Genomic DNA, 21254 nt, shown 5'->3' with positions numbered 1-21254 from the left:
TTTTTTTCTAAGTATTTCTATCTTTTCAGTTGCAGAGAGAAAGTTTGTGTTCCCTGGTTCTGTTTCCTCTGTGGCTCTGCTGGCTTCCTGAAGCAAATGTGATTGATCACCTGTCACGGGATACGTGGTAGGCCAGGAAGCCAAAAAACAGCAAGGAAGTCTCATTGAATCTGGTTTTCTGTTCTTGTAGGTGAATTGGTGAAAGTTAGGGCTGCAGAGGTACCGCTGCAGGGGAAGGCAAAACCCACTTCCCCTTAGAGGAAGAACTTTGGAACTGTTGCGGCTTAAATCGATATTCAAAGCTAACTTTTGAAATGTTCTTTTCGCACGGGGCTGAACAAAGAGTGCTGATAAGCACAGTGCTGCTGATCAGTGGCTGCCACTTCTTGTTATCAAAGATACAGACGTCTGCACTCAGATTTTTTTTTCTTAGTCAAATTCAAGCCACTGTGCATTTTTAGTAATTTAATCCACATCAAGTAGTAGCCACAGCACTGATAACTTTGATCACAAATTAATAAATTAAACATGTCTGCTGTAGTGACTGAGTAGAATTATTCTTCTGACCCACAGGAGGGCAATGTAGCCCTATAACAAAAAAAATACTCAAACAACCTAAACGCTTCCAAACCAAAAACCCCCAGAGAGCACTACTCTCATCAGGATGGTTATTTTTGTCTGACACACCAGCACTGATTTATACAGCAAACCATCTTAAGCCTTCCAGAGTTTGGAGGAAGAGACACCTGTTCCAAGCCATCCGTTTTATAGGAGAAGGAAACAAATATAAGGAATTAAGTTTGCCAAACACTACTTCAAACCCTAAACACACATTAGGGCCTGTTCTTGTACCACTGAGATGTAACCGATTTAACTGGTATGAAAAAAAAAGTGGGTTTCCATCTCTGAGCAACAATCCTGATGGCTACTTGTCCTCAGATTAGATAGTGCTTTGCATTTAATCAGTACTTTTTGTCACACCCTTAATCTTAATAAAAATCTCAGTTATTTTAAGGTTCATGAAGTGAAAGAAAAGGAAATTTTAACTGAAGAGAACAAATAATAAATATGTGCATGAAGATATGACGCATTTGTTAATTCCCCATAGAATATTTTATTAACTTGCACTGAGTATCATGTTGCTAAAACTGAATTCAAATTCAAGTAGCCTTTTTTTTTTTACTTTTAGTCTCTTGAGCACTCACTCTACTGGTTATATTAAGAAAAAAAGATACCTTAATAATGTTTAAAAATTAGGATTTAGTGAAAAACTTCCTTGTCAAAAAATGTAAAATGTGATACTTGAACTAGTAAATCTATCTAAGTGTTTGCAATTACTTGTTTGCGTTTTGCAAATGCTGCAAATGCCTTCACAAAGCCTCAGGATCCAACAGTGATCCATTCCTCACCATGTCCAGTCTTGTCCCAGAAAGTAAGTCAAACAGGTTCTCAAACTTCCATTTTATAAAACAAAGACCATTACACTCCAACCAGCAAGGAAAGACAATTACTACCTTGGTGACCTGGCAGAAACCTGTGTGAACCAATCTAATTCACCCCAGAATTGCTGTAGTAGGAATGGGTGTGTTATTAAATACTGGAGCTCCGTTCCGCCTGACATAATACACTGGCAGAAGCACAAAGAACAGAGATTTGTGACTCAGTAGTCACCAATATGTTTTAACAAATAAGAATTCTGGTACTTAGGTATTTCTTTAAAGTTACCAAGGGGAAATTCCTCAGAGATCAGTTCTGTATTGCTCAACACCTTCGATCTTTGTTACTGCAAGAGCAGAGGAAAAATGAAAGTGCATCGTCATGCGTTTGCTGTTAAATGATTGACTTTTATTAGACTTACTAATAAATGCTGTGTGTTTTCTTTTTTGATATCCCAGATGATCACGCCATAATACTTAACTAACTTCTACTAAGATAACTAGCTCTTTTGTTTTCAGATACTGGATTTTGTGTGTCTTAGGTAGCTCATCATTTTCAGCATGTTAAAACAGCGACCAATTCTCACTTTAACATCCTTAGCTCTCCACAAGTTAATCATTGCATTGCTTAAATAAAAAATACTCAGTACTGAGGTTACTGACAATTTTGTAGATTTTATTAACCAAAATACCAGGTAAAGAGAAATAAATTACAAAAAATGAAATGTAATGGCTATGGTATTTTGTTTATAAATTAACTGAGACAAAATATTAAATAAGAAATCAACCCCCAAATAGCAAAATATTTTACTTTAAATGGTGACATAAAAAGATAAATCTGATTCCATTCTGTATTTATCCTTCTAAGAGAATCAGTATTTTGTATAATTTACTACTATGAACCATCAACTCGAGTCCCTGCTAAATTACAGTTAGGTTGGAAAGTTCTGGAAGGTCAACCAACATTTCAACCAGACGTAACTCTAGCAAAAGAACATAATTGAAACAATTGTCATTATTTTGCTTAAATTAAAAATCACAATAGCACAATCACACAGTAAGTCAGGTGTCTGCCTTAGTCACACTGGTGAACAAAGTGTGGAGAACAATAAAATCTGTTATTTTCAGCAGCAAATACACTGAACCAAACCCAGCAACCACATGCACACTGCTGCGTTCACAGGAAAACAAACTTCCTATGCTGAATTCTGATTGTGCTTAGTTTATGGACTACGAAAAACCGTACCAAGAAGTGACTGAGGGCAACCTTAGTATCGGGGTCTCCAAATGGTATGAAGAATCACAATGTAAAATAAAAAGAAAGGGCTCAGTTCTACGAAGTGAGCATTTTCACATCAATGTGTTGGCATCAAGGAAAGGGAAAAGTGCTTAGTGATTTGCAGCATTGCTCTACAGTCAAGCAGCGAAACTCTGAAAAAATATTACTCTGATTTATTATTATATTATTGCAGCTTCAGCCTCCAAGTGCTCAAAGATAAATTAATTCTTGATCCCCAGTGCCAGTGTAACCTCTGAACAAATCTAACAGGACAAACTGATATAAAACATAGTTATGTTTCTGTCTGAAGATGTTTTATCCAGCAATATAAGTAACATGAACATCTTTTTTTTCTCTCCTTTTCACCTGTGCGTGTGACAATGCTTCGTGCAAGGGGCTTTTTGTGCGTGCAGGTTTATGATCTTCCCCTTAAGGAAAGTACAACAGGAAGCTGTGGCAGTAAGGCTGCAGTGAGTGGGGGGTTGTGGCATAGCACTGAAAAATATTTTAAATACAAACCTCATCTACCTTAGAAAAAGGTCATGAGAATAGTCTTTTTCAGTCGCTTATCTTAATGTAAGAACTGACCTGACATAGACATTATTCAGCACCTTTCCCAAGATTTGAGCTGGCTGCTCTATACAGTGGAAAGTGCCTAGGATTGACCTAAGGATGTCAGCTTCTTCAGGGATGCTGACCCTGGGTGAAGAGGAAATGTATCAGCGTTAGGCTGTGACCTGGTACTGTCCTTTCCTCCCTCTTTTCTTCTGGATGTTAAGGAACGGAGATACTAAAAGATATCATAGTTAAATTAAGCCAGCGCTTATTTTATATTATTGCCTTGCAAGTGAGGGAGTACCGGACAAAATTTCTTTCTGAGGAAAGCAAGACTGAAAAGACTGAGCATTTATTCCCTAGGGAGGATTGTGACACAGGGAAATATCCAAAAAATATCTGCCCAGAATTCAGATAAAAAAATCCTGACAGAGTACAATGACTGAAAATTTTTCTACTCTGACATAGAATAAAACCAAAACGTTTGGGAAGAAAATTACTGATAACAAAAATGACCTCTCTAATGAGCAGCATGGGTTTTCCCATTGCCAAAGTGCTTGAAATTTTCCCAACCAAAGGCTAATTGTTATTTTACCCAAAAGACGTGACAAATCAGCAACAGCACAGAATGCACTGCTCCCACCTTCTTCTGGACCACAAATATTATGATGCACTGCTCCCTCTTACTCCCGAGAAGCTGATGTTTGGATTGAGACGCTGTGCATGCTGCGTGGATTTGCCATATCTGTATCAGCACATCCTCCTCCACAGCACAGTGGAAAAGCAGGTGCTGATGAGTTATGGTTTGCTCGCCTTCCCTGCCTCTCCACGGAGCCACTCAGTGAATGCTGCCTCTCTGGGTTTATTGGGTCAGCCCTAGCAGTTTGAATCTCTCTGCTGGAGGAGTGGCAAAGTAGGTTTTTTGCTCCTCCGAATACCTTTCCTTCACTTCAATGATGTCCCGGTAGCGGCCGTCCTTCCAGTGGAAATTGAATTGCTCCAGCAGCTCGATTCTTTTTTCCTCTGTGCTCACACAGTCAACAGGAGCAGGCTGTTCCAGGAATGGGACCTGAATATCTGGGAACAGGAGGAGTGCTCGGATAGCAAACCAACCACCATACTTGGGATGGACACATACGCCATAGATCTTCTGGAAGAGAAAAAAAAAAGAAGGATCCAGGATGTCTCATTTTGTCTCTGGAAATGGCTAGAGGTCAAAACAGCAAGTGTTGATGCAATTCCTCACGCTCCTAGCCCTATGTTGGAGTTCTATACAAAGAAAGGAAAACTCTTACCTGAACATGTGGCTCAGAGCATTACATTTAATTCCCATTCTCCTGTGTCTCCACAGATGCTGCTGTAATGTGGGGAGGAGCCCCGTTTTGAAAATCTAACACAGAAATTAACCACAGTGCAATTTATTTATAATGCTACAAGTAACAGATCTTCTTTTACTCTGAAGTTTATTGTTTTGTCTCAGTAGTTTCAATAGATCAAGATATTCTTCTCCAAGTATGCATCTCCCTACCACCCTGAAGAATCTTGGAAGCTTTCGATTCCTGTCTGAAATGCTTTATACTTCTGTATGCAATCTGGACTCTGTGTTTTCCTGCAGGACGAACTATTAGAGTAAACAATGTACAATTGCAGTTTGGTGATTCTACTCAGTATTTTTGCCTCACCTTGTTCCCCCAAGGATCAAGCTTCACATCTGTCCTTTGGTAGTAATACGCAGCTCCAGAAACATGGGCAGCTGTCTGCGCCAAGAACCTGGGCTTTCGGCTTGGCAGGATCTCGTAATCGTACATGATATCTACCCTCTGGTCAGGGAATTTCTGTGAAAAGTTAAAAAACATCAGACCGGGCTCATGGAGAAAGATTTGCCACTGCAGAAGTGCTGGATGCTGGCAAACCAGGCAGGTGACGCCTGCGGATTTCCACATCCTGCTACTGAAGTCTATCAGTTGCCTGTGGGCTTGGATTTTCAAACAATGACTGTAAAGCACTCTACATAGCTACAGGTTGTAATGGCAAAAGACAGAATATGCATAAAGCAGGTCAATAGCTTGTTGATGCTCTTACCATCATGAATAATGCTTTACACTTCTAAAGAGCAAGGGCAAGAACCTGGAAGGCTTTCTCTGCTGCTCAAACCCCCTGGTTATATGCACAACAGTAAAAGGAATTGGTATTTCGGGTTCTTACCTCCTTCACACTTGACAAATGATGAGAAACACACTGATCCACGGGATCCCGGATTATTTTTAACCGTTCTTTGTTCACAAAAGGTTTAAGGGCTTTGTCAAACATTGAAGGTGTGCTGAGGATCACGAAGGCCAGGGTGTCGTCCGGGTAGGGGAGATGAAAGGCTGGCTGGAGAACAGCATTGTACCACCCAACCTTTGGCAAAGAAACAAATCTCCATTAAAACAGGAACAACCCTGTTTTGCTAGTGGGTAGCAGGAATTTTAAAAAAGTGGAAAGAAGGGTAGCTCCCATCATTCGTCATTTGCAACTCAGATATAATTGCCTGCCTAGTGCTTTCCATTCAAACCAAGTTGTTCTACATACCAGAATTTACAGTTTCTGGAAGCTGTACTTTGATGTGAGAGATAAGAATCATCCACTGCATTCAGCTCAAGACTGCCCTTTATCCAGCTCTGCTCTGAAACCAGAGGAAGTGTCAGCAACCAGTCTTGCCAACGTAAATCAGATGTTTCAGTTTAGACAAAGCTTTTTTGGGGTTGTTTTTTTCCACAGCTTCTCACTTGGCCTCTTAGACAAGTTTCCTCCTACTTCTTTGTAGGAGTTGGTCAGCTCACAGCCCCTCTGTTGCCTGAAAGCGCTGCTACCCGTTTTAGCCTAACTCACTTTTTCACAGAAAATATCTGTTGTGCCAGCAGAAGCAGACAGATCCATGATGAATTAAAACCCTGTACACAAATATCCCTGCTGGTAGCAAAAATTCACAGAACCTATATCCCAGAAAAGCAGACTTCTCTCTAAAACAAAATCTCAAAGGGCTTTTACCTGTGGGAGACCACACAGGAAATAAAGCACGGGACTATTGGTTTTTAGCAGTTCAAGAGCCGAGACATCCAAAGCCTTTTCTGCCTAAAGCCAATTTACTGGTATGGAATAGCACAAGCCAGATTCGCGTGTGTTGAGTGCAGGAGGGGCATCCAGTTGCCATTCTCACTAACATGGAGACCTGAATAGTAGCATGTTCTGAAATCTTTTCCCCTATCAGGGTTATGCTCTTTTGGGAGAGCACACTGAAACCGGAGTCATTCCTGGTGCAGAGCCATTCTCTGGAGTTCAGTGACTGGAAGTGGGACCCTTATTAGATTCTGTCCTACTTTTGTGCCTCCATTTCTTGCTGACCAGTTGATCCTTGTGATGTCTCTAATTAGTTGGAAAGACTGACATTTTGTGGGTTTTTTTTTTTTATTATTCTTTGTTTAAACCTTCTGCCTCAGCCAAAAAGAAAAATGGTGCTTCTGTTTTGCTCATATGACAAGTTGCATGGTTTATTTTTCCAGCAGGGAACATTTATGGATGAAAATGAAGCATGTGAGGCATCTAGCAGCCCCCAGAACCATCAGCTGCAGCGCATGGACTGTGACATAGCCACATTTTGATATTTGTTTCCAGGCTGTATGTGTTATGACGCAGTCCAGAAATGAGGGATCAAGCCAGGGCAGCAGAACGACATGACCAGGGGCACATAGATCAGAGCAGAAATGGCCAAACCCCACCCCCCAACTAGAGTACTACACCATATCATCAGTCTTATTACAGGTGATGATGACTCCCACACTCCTGGGAAGCCAAAAAGACCAGGCCTAACATTCAGAAAGATATAAAGTAATGTAAATCCAATATTTAGTCTGAATCTGCAAAATACTGGTCAAGTCTAAAGATCAATGACATGAAATCTAGAGTCACAGCACTATAAGGCTGCCCTCTGGTAGCTGTAGCCTTTTTGACTTGGGTTCTACCCCTCGTTCTGCTGCTGTGTTTTGAGAAAGCAGTGTGAAATTATTCTCAAAATTCTGGAGATTTTGATTCTCTTGACGCCTCATTCCCTTTGACCTTCTGTCAGATCAAGAATAGAGCAGAAAACACAAATATTTCAGGTGACAAATACATTTCCCGAGGAGAAGGTTGGGTTTACTGCAGATGGATTTGCATTTGATTGTACATCTGCCTTGGATATTGCAGACTGAGTTGTTACAGATTGCCTCTAGGGTGGGCAACGAAGGAACCTCTAACATTTGGTGGAAACTGAGTGCGTAGGATTGGACAAGGGACAGCAGAAGAGGCTGCCTCAGCTCAAGGCAGTGACCCCATCATGGGTAGAATGAGTGTCTGCAGGCCATTTACAGACGGATGAGGTCATCTGCACTTTAACAGGCAAGTGTTTCTACATTTAGATTAAATTTTAACCTTGCCTAGAGGACTTTACTCCCTGCTAGCATCTTTATTTAACTCTTCTGACCCTCACAGTCCAGGACCAGCACGAAGGACCTGTGCACATCCCTGGCTGAGCTGCAGCGCCCCAGTGCAGGGTAACCTCGATCCGCTTTACCGGGCGGACCAGCAGCCCCTTCTACCTGCCTCTTCTCCTGCAGAGCAGTACGGCTCCCAGGGAGCGTTCCTGCCTGCTGCCGAGCCAAGGGCAGCCCCCAGCCCCCTCGCAGAACCAGCTGATCCTTCGCCTCTGAGTGGGGAGAAACGCGGAGCTTGTCCTGCTGGGGTGGCACCTGCCGGATGGGGGTGAGGGGCCAAGGTGCGAGAATCGCAGAATCGTGAGGTTGGAAAGGACCTTTGAGATCATTGAGCCCGACCGTACCTGTCCACTACTAAACCATATCCCTGAGCATCTCATCTATCCATCTTTTAAATCCCTGCAGGGCTGGGGAATCAACCACCTTTCTGAGCAGCTGTTCCAGTGCCTGAGGACCATTCTGGTGAAGAAATTTTTCCTGGTCTAATCTGAGCCTCCCCTGGTACAACTTGAGACCATTCCCTCTCATCCTATCACTTGGGAAAAGAGACCAACACCCACCTCCTTTCAGGGAGTTGTAGAGAAGGTCTCCCCTCAGCCTCCTCCAGGCTAAACAACCCCAGTTCCCTCAGCTGCTCCTCATAAGACTTGTGCTCTAGCCCTTCATCAGCTTCACCGCTCTCATCTGGACACATTCCAGCCCCTCAATGTCCTTGTAGCGGGGGCCCAAAACTGAACACAGGATTCGAGGTGCTGAGTACAGAGGCAGAATCACTTCCCTGCTCCTGCTGGCCTTGCTGTTTCTGATCCAAGCTGGGATGCTGCTGTTGGCCCTCTTGGCCACCTGGGCACGCTGCAGGCTCACATTCAGCTGCTGTCAACTAATATCCCCAGGTCCTCCTCTGCCAGGCAGCTTTCCAGCTGCTCTTCCCCAAGCCTGTAGCGCTGCACGGGGTTGTTATGTCCCAACCCCAGCACCTGGCACTTAACCTTGTTGAACCTCATCCCACTGATCCAGGCTGTCCAGATCCCCTTGCACAGCCTCCCTACCCTCAAGCAGATGGACACGTCCTCCAATCACAACCTCACAGGCTGGTTTAGGTTGCAAGGGACCTCAAAACCCATCCAGTTCCAACCCTCTGCCACGGGCAGGGACACCTCCCACTGGATCAGGGGCTCCACGCCCCATCCGACCTGGCCTTGAACCCCTCCAGGGCTGGGGCAGCCACCGCTTCCCGGGGCGACCTGGGCCAGGGTCTCCCCGCCCTCACAGGGAAGAAATTCTTCTCAATGTCTGACCTAAATCTTTCCCCCTCCCCCCATTTAAAGCCGCTCCCCCTCGCCCGCAGGGAGGGGGCGGCCTCGGGGAGCGCTGGCGCCGCCGGTACCTTGAAGGCGTGCGCCTCGAACCCGCGGGGGCCCAGGGCGCCGCGGAGCTGCTCCCGCACGCGCCGCTCCATGCCGCGGGGCACCACGGGAGCGCGCCGTGCCGGGCCGCGGGGCACCACGGGAAGGGGGAGGCCTGGCAGCGCGCGGGGCATCGTGCGAGAGCGCGCGGAGCCTCCGCCGCGCGCCGCTCCGGGCCGCGGGGCATCACGGGAAGGGGGAGGCCTGGCAGAGCGCGGGGCACCATTGGAGCGCGGGGCCTCAGCCGCGCGCCGCTCCGGGCCGCGGGGCACCATGGGAAGGGGAGTCCTGGGAGAGCGCGGGGCACCACGGGCGCGCGGAGCCTCCACCACGCGCCGCTCCGGGCCGCTGGACATCACGGGAAGGGGGAGGCCTGGCAGTCCGCGGAGCTGCGCTGTGCCGCGGGGCACCAATGGAGCGCGGAGCCTCCGCCACGTGCCGCTCCGGGCCGCGGGGCACCATGGGAAGGAGAGTCCTGGGAGAGCGCGGGGCCTCAGCCGCGCGCCGCTCCGGGCCGCGGGGCATCACGGGAAGGGGGAGGCCTGGCAGTCCGCGGAGCCGCGCTGTGCCGCAGGGCATCATGGGAAGGGGGAGGCCTGGCAGAGCGCGGGGCACCACGGGCGCGCGGAGTCTCCGCCACGTGCCGCTCCGGGCCGCGGGGCACCATGGGAAGGGGAGTCCTGGCAGTACGCGGAGCTGCGTCGCCGCTCTGTGCCGCAGGGCACCATGGGAAGGGGAGTCCTGGCAGAGCGCGGGGCCTCAGCCGCGCGCCGCTCCGGGCCGCGGGGCATCACGGGAAGGGGGAGGCCTGGCAGAGCACGGGGCACCATGGGAAACGGAGTCCCCGCGGCCCGCGTAGCCGCGCCGCCGCGCGCCTCTCCGCGCCGCCGCGGGGCATCATGGGAGGGCGCGGGACTCTCCGCCACGTGCCGCTCCGCGCCGCGCGGGGCATCATGGGAAGGGGGAAGGCCTGGCAGCGCGCGGGGCACCATGGGAAGGCGAGTCCTGGGGGTGCCCCTCCATGCTGTGTTGTGCATAGTTTTCTTTCATCCCACACTGAAAGCCCCACTTCCCTGTGTGGGTGCACACTGCTCACGAAAATACTTAGCAAGGCCTCTGTGCTGCTAATCCTTCCTCCTTCTCCATCTGAAAGCATGTGCGCTTCGCAGCTTCCCTGTTCCCTGCCAGCACGTTTGCCATGTTGGAGATCAAGCCCCAGATCTGAAGTTTTTTGTCATAACAGCCTGATATAAACCTTATAGTTCTCGTGCAATGTTTTTGAACCATTAGTCCTGAGTTTTATGAAGTGTCAGGACACAGAATCTGCAAGTTCCTGGGGACAGAACAACTTCAGATGTACAAACTTCTTTCTTTGTGGAGCGCTCTTATAGAATCTACAGCTTCAAGCGACTTTTCTTATTTTATGTGTGCCCTCTGTAGGAGGAGGGCAGAAGGATCCCATCAGACTTGTTTAGAATTAAGGTTTCTCTCCAGGCATCCCTATATTTCCAACCTCTGAAGGTGAACCAGCTAGCTAACGATGTTCCTTCCAGGACTAAGTTGTTCTAATACAAAGTCTGGTTTTACCTGTCTGCTCCGACCATTGAATTGCTCACTCAGTCTGTGAATTGACTGAAGCAGCAGAAAGAGCTCCAGCAGCAGCAAATCAATAAGCCAGAAGGTAGTGGAGGTAAAGGCACTGGAACTGATGCACCGATGGTCACAGGAACCTCTTGACAGATCACCTCTTGTTTAGGTTCCTGGAGTCCTGTTGAAGGAACAGCAGGCTGCAGCACAATGTAGCTCCATTCTTACACAAGTGTTGGATACAAGGTAGGAAGGGCTTCTTCCTTTGCTGTCTTTTAGTGATCTGAAAACCACCTTTGATTCACAGGAGAGAAAGTGGGCAGTGGAACGCAAAGTTGAAGTGATTTCCTGGTGGGACGTGACCAAGCTTGGTCCTCAGTCGCGCATCCTCACACGGAGTCCTTTGCAAAAACCCTTATGGAGTACTATATTTGGTCATTTGCTACCTTTGAGGGTGTTTAGTTTAAATATTTTAATTCTTAATATGCTTCTTACCTGTTTTTCTGTCTGAAGATAGTGGTCCAGGAAAACAGGGTTTCTGGGGTCTACTGAGCACACATTATAGTGACAGAGAGGAATTCTTGGGGTACTGCCGTACTCTGCCTTTGTCAGGGATCGGTGTGGGACTGAACCTTGAAACCACCTTACTGGGTTTTCCTTGATCCTATTCTTCCTATCCCTTCTGTCTCAGCAACTGAAGAGCTAGGCTGGAGCCTTAATACCTCCTGCCTTTCCTGTTTGCTGTTACAGAGGATGCTTGGTGATTGCAGAACAGCACTCGGGGCAGCTTGGAGACCTTGCCAAGGAGGCCAGAGGAGTTGGAAGCTGAATGTTGTAACTAGCAACAGCAAGTGCTTCGCCAGCAGTATGGAGATTGTGCATCTCAACTGTACACCAGTGCCAAGAGTCTACAAGAAATAGATGTAAGTGCTAAGACCTTTGTAGATTCAGGGCTGGTGCAGGGGAGTTCTTGAAGAAAAATGTAACTTTTTCCACTTTTTCTAAGCGTGAAAACGTCTTGGGTTTCAAGGGAAGTAACTGTCTGGGAGCTGAAGGAGTGTGTCACAGGAGGGTGCTGCTGGCTGGTGACTGTTTAGAGCTCCACAGGGCAGCTCTTGCTGTTGCAGCTAGTTTTCACAGGGTCTGGATTGGCAAGTTCAAAGATGCTGGGGACTGATCCTCATCTTGTCGTGCTAGTTTGCCAGCGGTCCTTTGTACCTGCCTGGACAGAGTATTTGACCTGTGGAGTACAGTTCTTTTCCGTGGCTAGTACGGTACTGGCCTTACTGATGCTGAAGGTAGTAGATTTGTCAGCTTTGTGAGGTGAGGTCTTCTGTTTAAATCCTGATCTGGTAAAGCTCGAAGCAGCTTGTCTGCCCTGTCCTGCAGAGAACCTCTGGCTAAGTGCAGGCAAGGTGTCCAGTCCTTCTGAGACAGTGAGCAAAGGGAGTAAAATTGCAGCCTCTCTTACTGAGACATTTGTATCCTGAGAGTTAGCACCTTCAGCTTATTCCGCGTGGGCGCTGAGAATGGGTACCTGCTGTTCCCTTCCCACCTGGCCTTGGAGCTGAGCTGGCAGGGCCTGAGTTAGCTCATGCCTCACCTGAGCCGTTTCATCTGCCTTGTTTAATCAGGAGTGTTGTTGTCTCTTACCCAAGGCCTCTGTCAGGGCGGTGGTGGACTCCACATGCTCTCCTCATTGCTCATTGGACAATACCTCACTTGCTTTTTCCTGAAAAGACTGGAAATAATAATCAGTGCCTCCAAGAATATTTGAATTTTAAATATTTTAAGTCAAGCATATTTGAATTACCTAAGCTGTAATTTGTTCGCAGCTGCCCTTCGCTTTCCTTTCTCACTGTGCTCAGCTGGTGGGAACTAGCTTTGCTTGTGCCTCTAACGTCCACCAGCTTGGCTCTTGCTCTCTCCCCACCCCTACCCAAGAGCTTTGTCCTGCTCCCTGGAGAGAAATGTGTGACGTAGGAGCTTCCTTGTTGAGGATCCTTAGATCTTTCTGGCTCTGTTTAATTGTGTCCTCTGTCCAACCCCAACTGTCCTCGGACAACTGCCAGATGTCCTAACTGTCACAGGTTTAGCTGAAGATTCATGTCACTGTTCACTTCCCTGTACAGCTTTGTGCTACAGTAAAAGAGCATCCAGAGAATACGTGTCATTCCTCTGCAGGAAGGCAGCAATGTCTCTGTGGGGTGTCCAGGTCCCAGTGTCTCTGTGGCGTGTTTATGTCCCAGGTATGTTTTTTTTCACTCTTTTCAGGAAAATCACAACACTCCCGTTGATCTCTCTCAGGCTAGTGCTGATGTCACCTAGGCTACAGCGTGATTTGGTGTCATCTGACTGTATTAATACAGAAAAGATCTTTCCTTCTTTGTGTTCTCCAAAACGGTAAATATCACCAAGACACAATGTTGTACTGCTTATAATGTAGAGGACTTTCCTTCTGCTTTCCATCCACAGATCTTGAAACCTTTTTCTGATCCTGTTAAAGGGCAACTGCTCTGCATTAGGCAGGCGCTTGAGGGAGGTAGTCACACAAATAATTTGAAGACTTATAGCAATCTGGTAATTGAAATGGAGTTAAAGGATACCTTAACTCCTCCTCTGTTTTTCTGATCTTGCTCCCTCTTGATCGTAAGCATATTTATGTCTTTATTAGAGGGGAAGTATTAGTAGACACTGAGTGTGGAGATCGACATAGCTCTACTCTTAGATTTTATTTGATAAAGGATATTTTATCAGCTTGGTGAGATGTTTTCAATAATGGACCTTCATTGCAGTTCTCCTGTAATTAAATATTGATTCTTTATTTCTTTTTCTGTAAAAGCCTAAGGCCTTCCCTTATTATGTCACTCTCCCACCTATTATCAGCCTATGATTTCACGAGATGTGTCTGTGCTGTCAACATAAGCCTAAAATGTGCCAACCCCTCTGCTTTTTCCTGCACTGGCCTCACAGCACGTTGCCTCCTGAGTTTCTGCCACTGCAGTATTTGGCATGCTCTAAATCCGATCAGGGAGCTGAGCTGGTTCTAACAAGTGCATCATTGTTGTATTTGGTTGGGTTTTCTTTCCCCCGAAGTGGTGTGTTTCACAGCGCTGCTGCAGAAAACAATTGTGCTGGCACAACTGAGATAACAACGTGAACAGGGTTAAGTGGGGAGGCAGAGGTTCTGCTGCCAGACTGTTCATCTGCTGAGAACGCAATTGAATTGCTCAGCAGAACTGCCTTCTGCTGCCGCGTGGCCTGACTCTGTCAAAAACCCCATCAAAGGGGTTCCCACCCCATCCCCACCCCCAGTAACTGTTCCAGTAGGCATTGCGAAGCTTAACGGACTATTGGCGTTATCGCTTTGCTTCGATCAGATCTACAGTCTCTGGCCTGAAAGATGAAGTGAAAAGTCTGTTCTTGAAGGAGGTGCTGCCCACTGAGCCTGCAGGGAAAGACAGAGACCACAGGAACTATTCCCCACTTACGCCAATCTTACTAGCACTCCAAGACATGGTATTCCAGCCTCCCTTTTGTTTGGTCAGGTCAGATGTCTTGTCCCTTTCCAACACAAACTGATCCTTGTTTTGGAAGGGTTTGGTGTTGTGACTTTGTCTTTGAGAAGAAATGAGCTGGTTGATTCTCTGTGTTTTAAACTTGCATGATTTGGAGGTGGTGTCAAATACAGATGAAAAAAGTAGACGGTGGAGGCTTAGGCTTAGCAAGCTCATCCTTGAACTTTTGACCTAGCTTGCTGCTTGCTTAATTTCTTTTGGAGAGAAGCAAGAACACGCTGAGAGAGGCAGCGTGGTTTTGTCCATCTTTTGGTGAGGTTTCCACATCTGAGTTCAGCCTCAGAGGCGTCGGCTCTGATGAGAGTTCCAGTACTGCAGAGATTGAGGTGCCTGGAGGCAAGTGTGGCTGGTTCCTACACCCTCAGGATCAGGACCTGCTGTTTTCCACAGTAATGCAGATGATTGAGGTCTCTAGAACCTATTTATGTCTGTTGTTCAGGGCATCCCAGAGGTCATACTGATAATTTGCTGTGCCCAGTTTTACTGGTAGAGGTGAGTATTAGGCACCTAAGGGCAGGAAGGCAGTACGATTTGCAGCAGTGGCCAAGCATTTGGACCATAAAACTTTGCTCTGAGAGCATTGTTGCTGTGCCATGACAGAGGTAACATGTATGTGCCTGTCTGTTCTTTCATCCTCCCTCCTCGTCTAGTGTCAGGGTAATGTAAAGCTGCATGTGAGGGCCAGTTACGATACTTATCATTTCTTCTGACAGTGCCAAGATACAGCTTTTTAATGTGGCTCCATTTTTGTTTTGGTGCTGACACACAGCCAGACAGGTTAGGAAAGTGAAAATCGCTCACTTCAAGAAGGTTTGTCTCTCAGCCTCTTTATCCTTTTGGATTTATGCCTTGCTTATAGGATATAAACCCCCCTTGTGTTTGCATTAACATTTAGTATTAAAAGAAATCTGAAACAAAGGGCTAATGTTCCTTTAAAAGAAAAAAATCATGCCCTACTTTAATAAGATGCTTAAGATTCTTGTGAATGGAGGCTGTAAGGCACATTAAACTGCCCCGTGTTCTGTTTTTCCAATTTACTAATCCAGCTGGTTCAGAATTTACTTGCAAATCTGCTACAATTGACTGCTTTGTAGCAGCAGACGTAACATGTCTTGTTGCTTCTAGGACAATGTTTAAAGAGTCTTCATGTCCCATCAAAGGGTTACATTTTTCTCCTTAACATGTGTTCTGAGGAACACCAGGTAGGGACTCTTATATAGAGCTCTACCAATCAAATGGTCAAGCAGGACCCTTCATTTATTAAGAAGAACTTAATTACCTGTTGCTTAGTATTAGTAGTAAATATTTATATTGTAGCAGCACCAGAAACCCTGATCAGTGCGCAGCGTGCTAGGACACCTGGGGCCACAATTCACTTATGTGGGCATCAATTTTTATTTGAGCTTATGTATCACGTGAGGATGCTTGTTGGAATTTCTCTGTTTTGGTAGAAGGTGAATCAGGATGTTTTTGTATTAGTTTGACATGGATTGCAGTCCACACTGAACCAGCAGTGTTGGAGGGGCTTGACGTAGGCTGTCATTTGTTCTTAGAGCTGGCATATGGGGTAAGGAGCCTGGGGAAGTCTGGATTCCTTGTTTCCGCTGTTGTAGACTGTAAAGATATCTCCATGCTGTGTTTTGAGCTGGAGGAGAGCAATGCTGGAGTAGAGACTAGAAATAGCTCAGCAGTGACCTGTCTGACAGCCTGCCTGAAATAAAGCTGTGTGGCCTTTTGTGTTAACTAACAGACGCCTTCTTTCCTTAGTGAACACGTAAGAGATGGAAGGGATATTGGCTTCCCTAGGCAGGCAAGTTCTTCTTGACTTGTTACCTGGATTTAGCAGAACTGGATGCTATGAGGTGCGGGACTGACCCAAGGGGGCAACTCAAGGAAGGGAAGCGGCCGTTTTGAGAAATCATTCACAGACCTGCCCAGTCCCACCCTGTCTGAGACCTGAACTGTGTGGGGTCATCTCATGCTCTCTTGCTTAGGCCTTACACCTTTACAACGCAGTTCTGCGTATTCTCTTCTTTCACCTGAGGTGACAGACACTGACGGAGGGTCTGTTTTGTGGGGCATCAATCAGCTTTTGCTGTTGCTGGCTGGCTTGGAAAGCGAGAGGTGCTGTGGTGCTTGTCTGCAACTGGGAGTTTCCTCCGGGGTCAGAGAATTCCTAGCTTCAGCCTTTTGCTCCTGCTTTTTCCCAAGGGATGGGCTATATGATCTCATCTTCCAAGCTCTCACTTGGTGGACCAAAACAAATAGAGATCATTTTGTGTGATATCTCTATTAATGCCTTCAAATGTTATGTTGTTTATTTTTTCCCCAAATATGCTGCAAGTTTTGGGTCGTGTTGGGTATTGTTTGAACTGTTGGGTAGCTAAAGCTCTGGGATATATAGCTGGACTCAGATTGTGCCATTTGGGGAGATTCTATACATAGCAAGAACGGAACACGTACGGGCTGACCATACATTTACCCTCTCTGACAAGACCTCATGTGGAACAGCAGACTTGATGAGCGTGTGTTGGTAAATTGCTTCCTCTTCTGTGGCTTGAAACAGGCTAAGGAATGTTGTTTTGTGTACAGAAGCTTCCATGACCACCATAAAGGGGAGGTTGCTGGGTTTGCTTTATGAGAATAAAGTGGCAAAAAAGGGCCTTGTGAAATTTCTTAATGTGGTTTGGGTTTTTTAATTCCATTTTCCTCTGGGAGAACTTAATTTTAGAACTGGTATCTGGTGAAGGAGAAGGGAAGAGGTGAGTGAATGAGTTTCAGAGAACCTTAGAGCAGGAGGAAAGAGGACAACTGCCTATTTGATGGTGAAGGCTTTGTAGTCTGGCAGATGAGATAGCACAGGAGATGGATATGTGGCATTTTCTTTGCTGCCTACTTCTCAGTCAATACAAAGGACCTTGAGATTGGACACAGAGTGAAGGATGATGTAATGTGGGGCCAGCAGAGCTTGGTTAGGACTGGTTTGAAAAGCCAACAGTCTGGTGGTGCCAAGAGTAGCAGCAGTCATTTGGGGCTTGAGCATGGCACACAGAGGCAGAGGCTGTTCCTATGACCTTCATCTCATTCAGCTACATGAACTGTGGCTTTTACTTTGAAGATCAGTCTGTGATCAGTTAAGTTTTCCCTCTCCAGGGAACAGCTGCTTCCCAGTGTTCAACTCTGCTTCTTAAGAGTGGACCTGACTGTGTGAACAGTGATCGTGGTCGGGATATCAAAGCCTGCTTGAACGGCTTGGATCTGCCTGAAGCTGAGCTAGAAAGTGACTTGATGCATCCAAGAAACAGGCTGAGCAGGATCAAGTGACCAACTCTCTGTCACTCACTGTGGGACACCAGGTTAGACTGAAAAACAACAGGAGCTGTTTTCCCAGTGCTTCTCTCAGCCCTTTTTGAAAACGAGTTCCCTTTCTGCTAGCCAGCCACAAAGTATTGTGCACAACTGCTTTCCACCTATAAATATTGAGATCCTTTTTAAAAAGTAAGCAAAAATTCTTATCCTGCCCACAAGCTGATCAGTAGGGGAATGGAAGCAATGATCACGTTAACGGCTCGATCTGCCTGCGTGATCAGAAAGCATAGCCAGGATTAGCACAAAGGAAAACTTCACTAATTTTGCAGTAAAACCCTTCTCGGTCAAAAACAAATTAGTGCCTACATCTGGCTGAAAGGCATGTTCCAGAACCCATGAGCCTCATCTTGTTCCAAGCGGAACCTGTAATTTAGCATTGAAAGCTTCTGGAATTCAGACATAACAGCAAATTCTAAAGAAAATACTAAAGGGGGCTCACTGCTCATCCCTCTCCCTACAGCTCCCAAGGAAGACTAGCGTGAAAGGAAACACTTTTAATGCTTGTGAGAGTCATCCTGTGGCAAGTGATGTGTCTAATTTCAGAGCAAAAGTACTTCTAAAGGAGAGGGGATTAAAACAGGGGAGGGGAAAAGTTACCCTGCAGGAGATTGTCAACAGATGTTCCATTATAGTTCAAAGAGCGCTAGCAAAAGGCTTCTGCTGCAGGGATGTATTAATTCTGGGCAGTTCATCACAGGGAGACCTGTTTTATGACTGGGAGGATATCTCTGGTAACTGAGGCCTTTGTTTGAACTGTGGGTGGAAAACTGGGCCTACCTGTAAACAGAGCAGGAACTGAACAGTAGGAACAAAACACTTGGTTATTTTCTTGCAGCTGTGACCACTGTCTGTCTGATCTAGCTCATGCTGGTTTTGTGGTTCATGGAGTTATTTGGCTGATGGGTCTTTCAAAAGAAAAATTACTCCAGAGGAACTGAGGCTAACCATTGTTAAACTGCTGGTGCACGTGAAGCAGAGCAGTGTTGAGTACATCTTTTAAGTACATTTATTAGGCATGAAGTGCATGATTTCATTTTTCTTTGTGGGGGATGGAAAAGAGGATTGGAAAGATCCTTCTCTCACTTCTGCAATGCAGGGAAGCAGAGGTAGCAATTAGATGGGAACATCCCTGGCAGAGGCTCAGGAGGTACACTTAGAAATAACTCTCCCTCTTCCCCCATGACATATCTACATTTATACTGGATTGAATGTTGTCAGAGAAAATTAAGTAAAAATAATGTGGTGGTGTGCAGTCTCCTGTTTCCTTCCTGGGTGCCTGGGAAATGACAGTAGGCATTTTCTGTTCTCCCCTGGGTATGAGAACAACATTGCTTGGCTACTGGCCAAAATCTTCCCAGGTTGTGCATAATTTCATAGCCTTAATTACCGAAAGTTTACTGCTCTGCCTTGTCGGCTTGCTTCTGTGCTCCTGCTCCCTGGATCAGTGCAATGCCTCTTTTGTTCTGCTTTACAGGGGAGCAAGTGCAGGGGACTTATTCCTGGGAGAGCCTCAGGGGGATGCTGGTCTTAGGAGATCCACACGCTGCTTTGTCCACTCCAATGTTTCCCATGGCAGTTTCTCTCTCTGAACACTGTCTGTAGCCTTATTTACAGACTTGCGATGTGACGTGATAGTGAAAACACAGGATATCCAAAACTAAACTACAGGCACCGAGCCATGAAGGATAACTGAGTGGGCAGAGAACTGGCACATAGCGCAGGTAGCCCTGCCCTTGGCACAGCAGCTCTAGCACTGGTACTTTTCAGGTGCTCAAATCCTCTGCCTTTCAAAACATGAGCCTGGAGAGGTGAGGAGGGGAAGGCAGACAAGGCAGGTGGGTCTCAAACTCTTCTTTTCTTTTATCTGGGTTTCTTTCCCTCCTATTTAGCTTTAAACATAAGTGATTTGATTGATACTTGTCCCCTTGCTAATTAATAATATAATTGTGCCTTAACCTAGGAGGCATTAAAACTAAGCCTTATCAAAAGCAAGAGCTGTGTTCATAGAGACATGCAGAAATTGGCAACAGTTGTTTTCTGGTTCTGTCAGTTTGCTTTGCTGCATGAGAAGGATGAAGCCCTTGCAGCTGGCCCATGGTCCATCTCCAAACCTGGCCCCTTCAGAGGCTGCATCACCAGGCAGGGAGGTCAGAACTTGGCTGGGCAAAACTTAAACTTCCTGCCTCTTAAAAGGCAGCTGCCTGCACAAGCTTGTCCTGCTGCTGCCCCTCCAGCTAACGCAGACCTGCTCTGTGCTACCTCTCAAACCAGGCAGCTCAGCAGTTTGAATGAATGAATCATCTCTGAGTGGGGCTGGTGGTAAAAAAGGCAGAACAGAAGAAACTCCAACATAAACCAGAATGCTGACTTCAGACCTGAGAAGACCAGTTCAGTTGTAGCACGTTTATTCTGTTACTTACTTCTCCTGTTTTGTACGTTGTATGTTGGGACAGGACTGAAATCTGTGCAGGGTTAAGAGTTCATCCTGCCATCTTCAGAGTAATGAGCAAGCACTTTGCTAGGCTAAGAAATCTGTTTGCTCTTCCCTTGCTCTAGATCTTTCAGGGATTTGCTTTTCTAGGTTCATCGTGGGAACTCTTTCAAAAACATCATAAAGCCTATGACGAAGTGGTTTCATTCGCTGTATTTTGGTTTTACAGTAGAAAACCTTGTAACACAAACGGTCTAGGATATCAGCTGGATGACTTTTCCCAAGTTATCAGTAACAGGAGAGACTGTTAGCTCGGAAGAGACTCTTACCAGGTCTGTGGCAAGAGCTGGGCTTTTTAAACAAACCATGAGTGCTTACCTTCCTATGGGTCTGAGCTCCAAAGGGAAGAGTTCAAAACAGCTATAAAGTTAAACAAAGAGAAGCACATGCTTTTCAGTTTGCTTTGTCTTTTGTGCCATAGAAAGAAACATGACAGATGATACTACTTTAGGTTTGGATTAGTCTGGCTTTCAGGATATTACTGTAAATAGAGTTTGGGGTTACAGCTAACAACAGGCAAGAATAAGGACATCTGCAATCAGAGGCAAAGGAAGAGAGTCTAAAGGTGCGTCTTAGATTATTTGGTCTAGTGTGGTTCTTTAAAATAGATCTTATCTGATTTGACCATATACAAATTAATCTCAGTCAACCCAGACAGGGTACGACCCTGACAAGAAGCAAAACAAGCAGGAGGTTCCTTCTGAACCCTCAGAGCTATGGTTTGTAGCTTTCTGGCATTTTCACTAGTATTGGCTCTATGAGTGTTTCTACCCCAAACTGCTGCTGTTTATCTGTCACAGGATTCACCGCGATATACAAAAGCTCTTCAGTTAGATGTTTGCAATGAAAATATGAGGACTAGGACTCCTTTGGCATTTGTAACTTTATTGCAGAAAAAAAATCCACTATTAACATATTTTACAAAGAAAGTTGCACTTTGGTGTTGGGCAAGTTTTCTTCCTCACCCCTTTTCCCTGGACAGCGGTGCACGGGAAACCAGAACAACCAGCCCCTGCCCTTTTGGTTGTGTGCTAGCTACGCC

The 21254-nt window shown here is 46.0% G+C and overlaps 2 protein-coding genes across 3 annotated transcripts in view; both read right to left on the bottom strand.

Annotated features, from left to right (window-relative positions):
• Positions 1 to 21254, bottom strand: part of AKR1A1 (aldo-keto reductase family 1 member A1) — a 186640-nt gene that overhangs the window by 45272 nt on the left and 120114 nt on the right. The gene's annotated exons all lie outside the window — the stretch shown is intronic.
• MMACHC (metabolism of cobalamin associated C) lies at positions 1831 to 9291 on the bottom strand. 2 transcript variants are annotated; one of them, XM_069862994.1, is made up of 4 exons: positions 9169 to 9291; positions 5476 to 5670; positions 4953 to 5105; positions 1831 to 4417 (listed from the first exon to the last, which is right to left on the bottom strand). In XM_069862994.1, exons 1-4 carry the CDS (start codon positions 9238 to 9240, stop codon positions 4133 to 4135), a joined length of 705 nt encoding a protein of 234 aa, XP_069719095.1. In that variant the 5' UTR covers positions 9241 to 9291; the 3' UTR covers positions 1831 to 4132. The 2 variants fall into 2 exon arrangements, with proteins under 2 accessions (XP_069719095.1, XP_069719094.1); XM_069862993.1 differs by having other exon boundaries at positions 1833 to 4420.

This window comes from Phaenicophaeus curvirostris, chromosome 8 (assembly GCF_032191515.1).
Source record: "Phaenicophaeus curvirostris isolate KB17595 chromosome 8, BPBGC_Pcur_1.0, whole genome shotgun sequence".
Lineage (NCBI taxonomy): Eukaryota > Metazoa > Chordata > Aves > Cuculiformes > Cuculidae > Phaenicophaeus > Phaenicophaeus curvirostris.
This window is presented reverse-complemented; position numbering and strand designations above follow the sequence as displayed.

What these genes read in the sequence shown, in the direction of transcription:
- MMACHC (XM_069862993.1), bottom strand. Translation starts at nt 9,240, where the DNA reads ATGGAGCGGCGCGTGCGGGAGCAGCTCCGCGGCGCCCTGGGCCCCCGC. An exon ending in TCGAGGCGCACGCCTTCAAG is followed by an intron (nt 5,671 to 9,168) that starts GTACCGGCGGCG and finishes TCTTTGCCAAAG; the next exon opens with GTTGGGTGGTACAATGCTGT. An exon ending in ATTTGTCAAGTGTGAAGGAG is followed by an intron (nt 5,106 to 5,475) that starts GTAAGAACCCGA and finishes AACTTTTCACAG; the next exon opens with AAATTCCCTGACCAGAGGGT.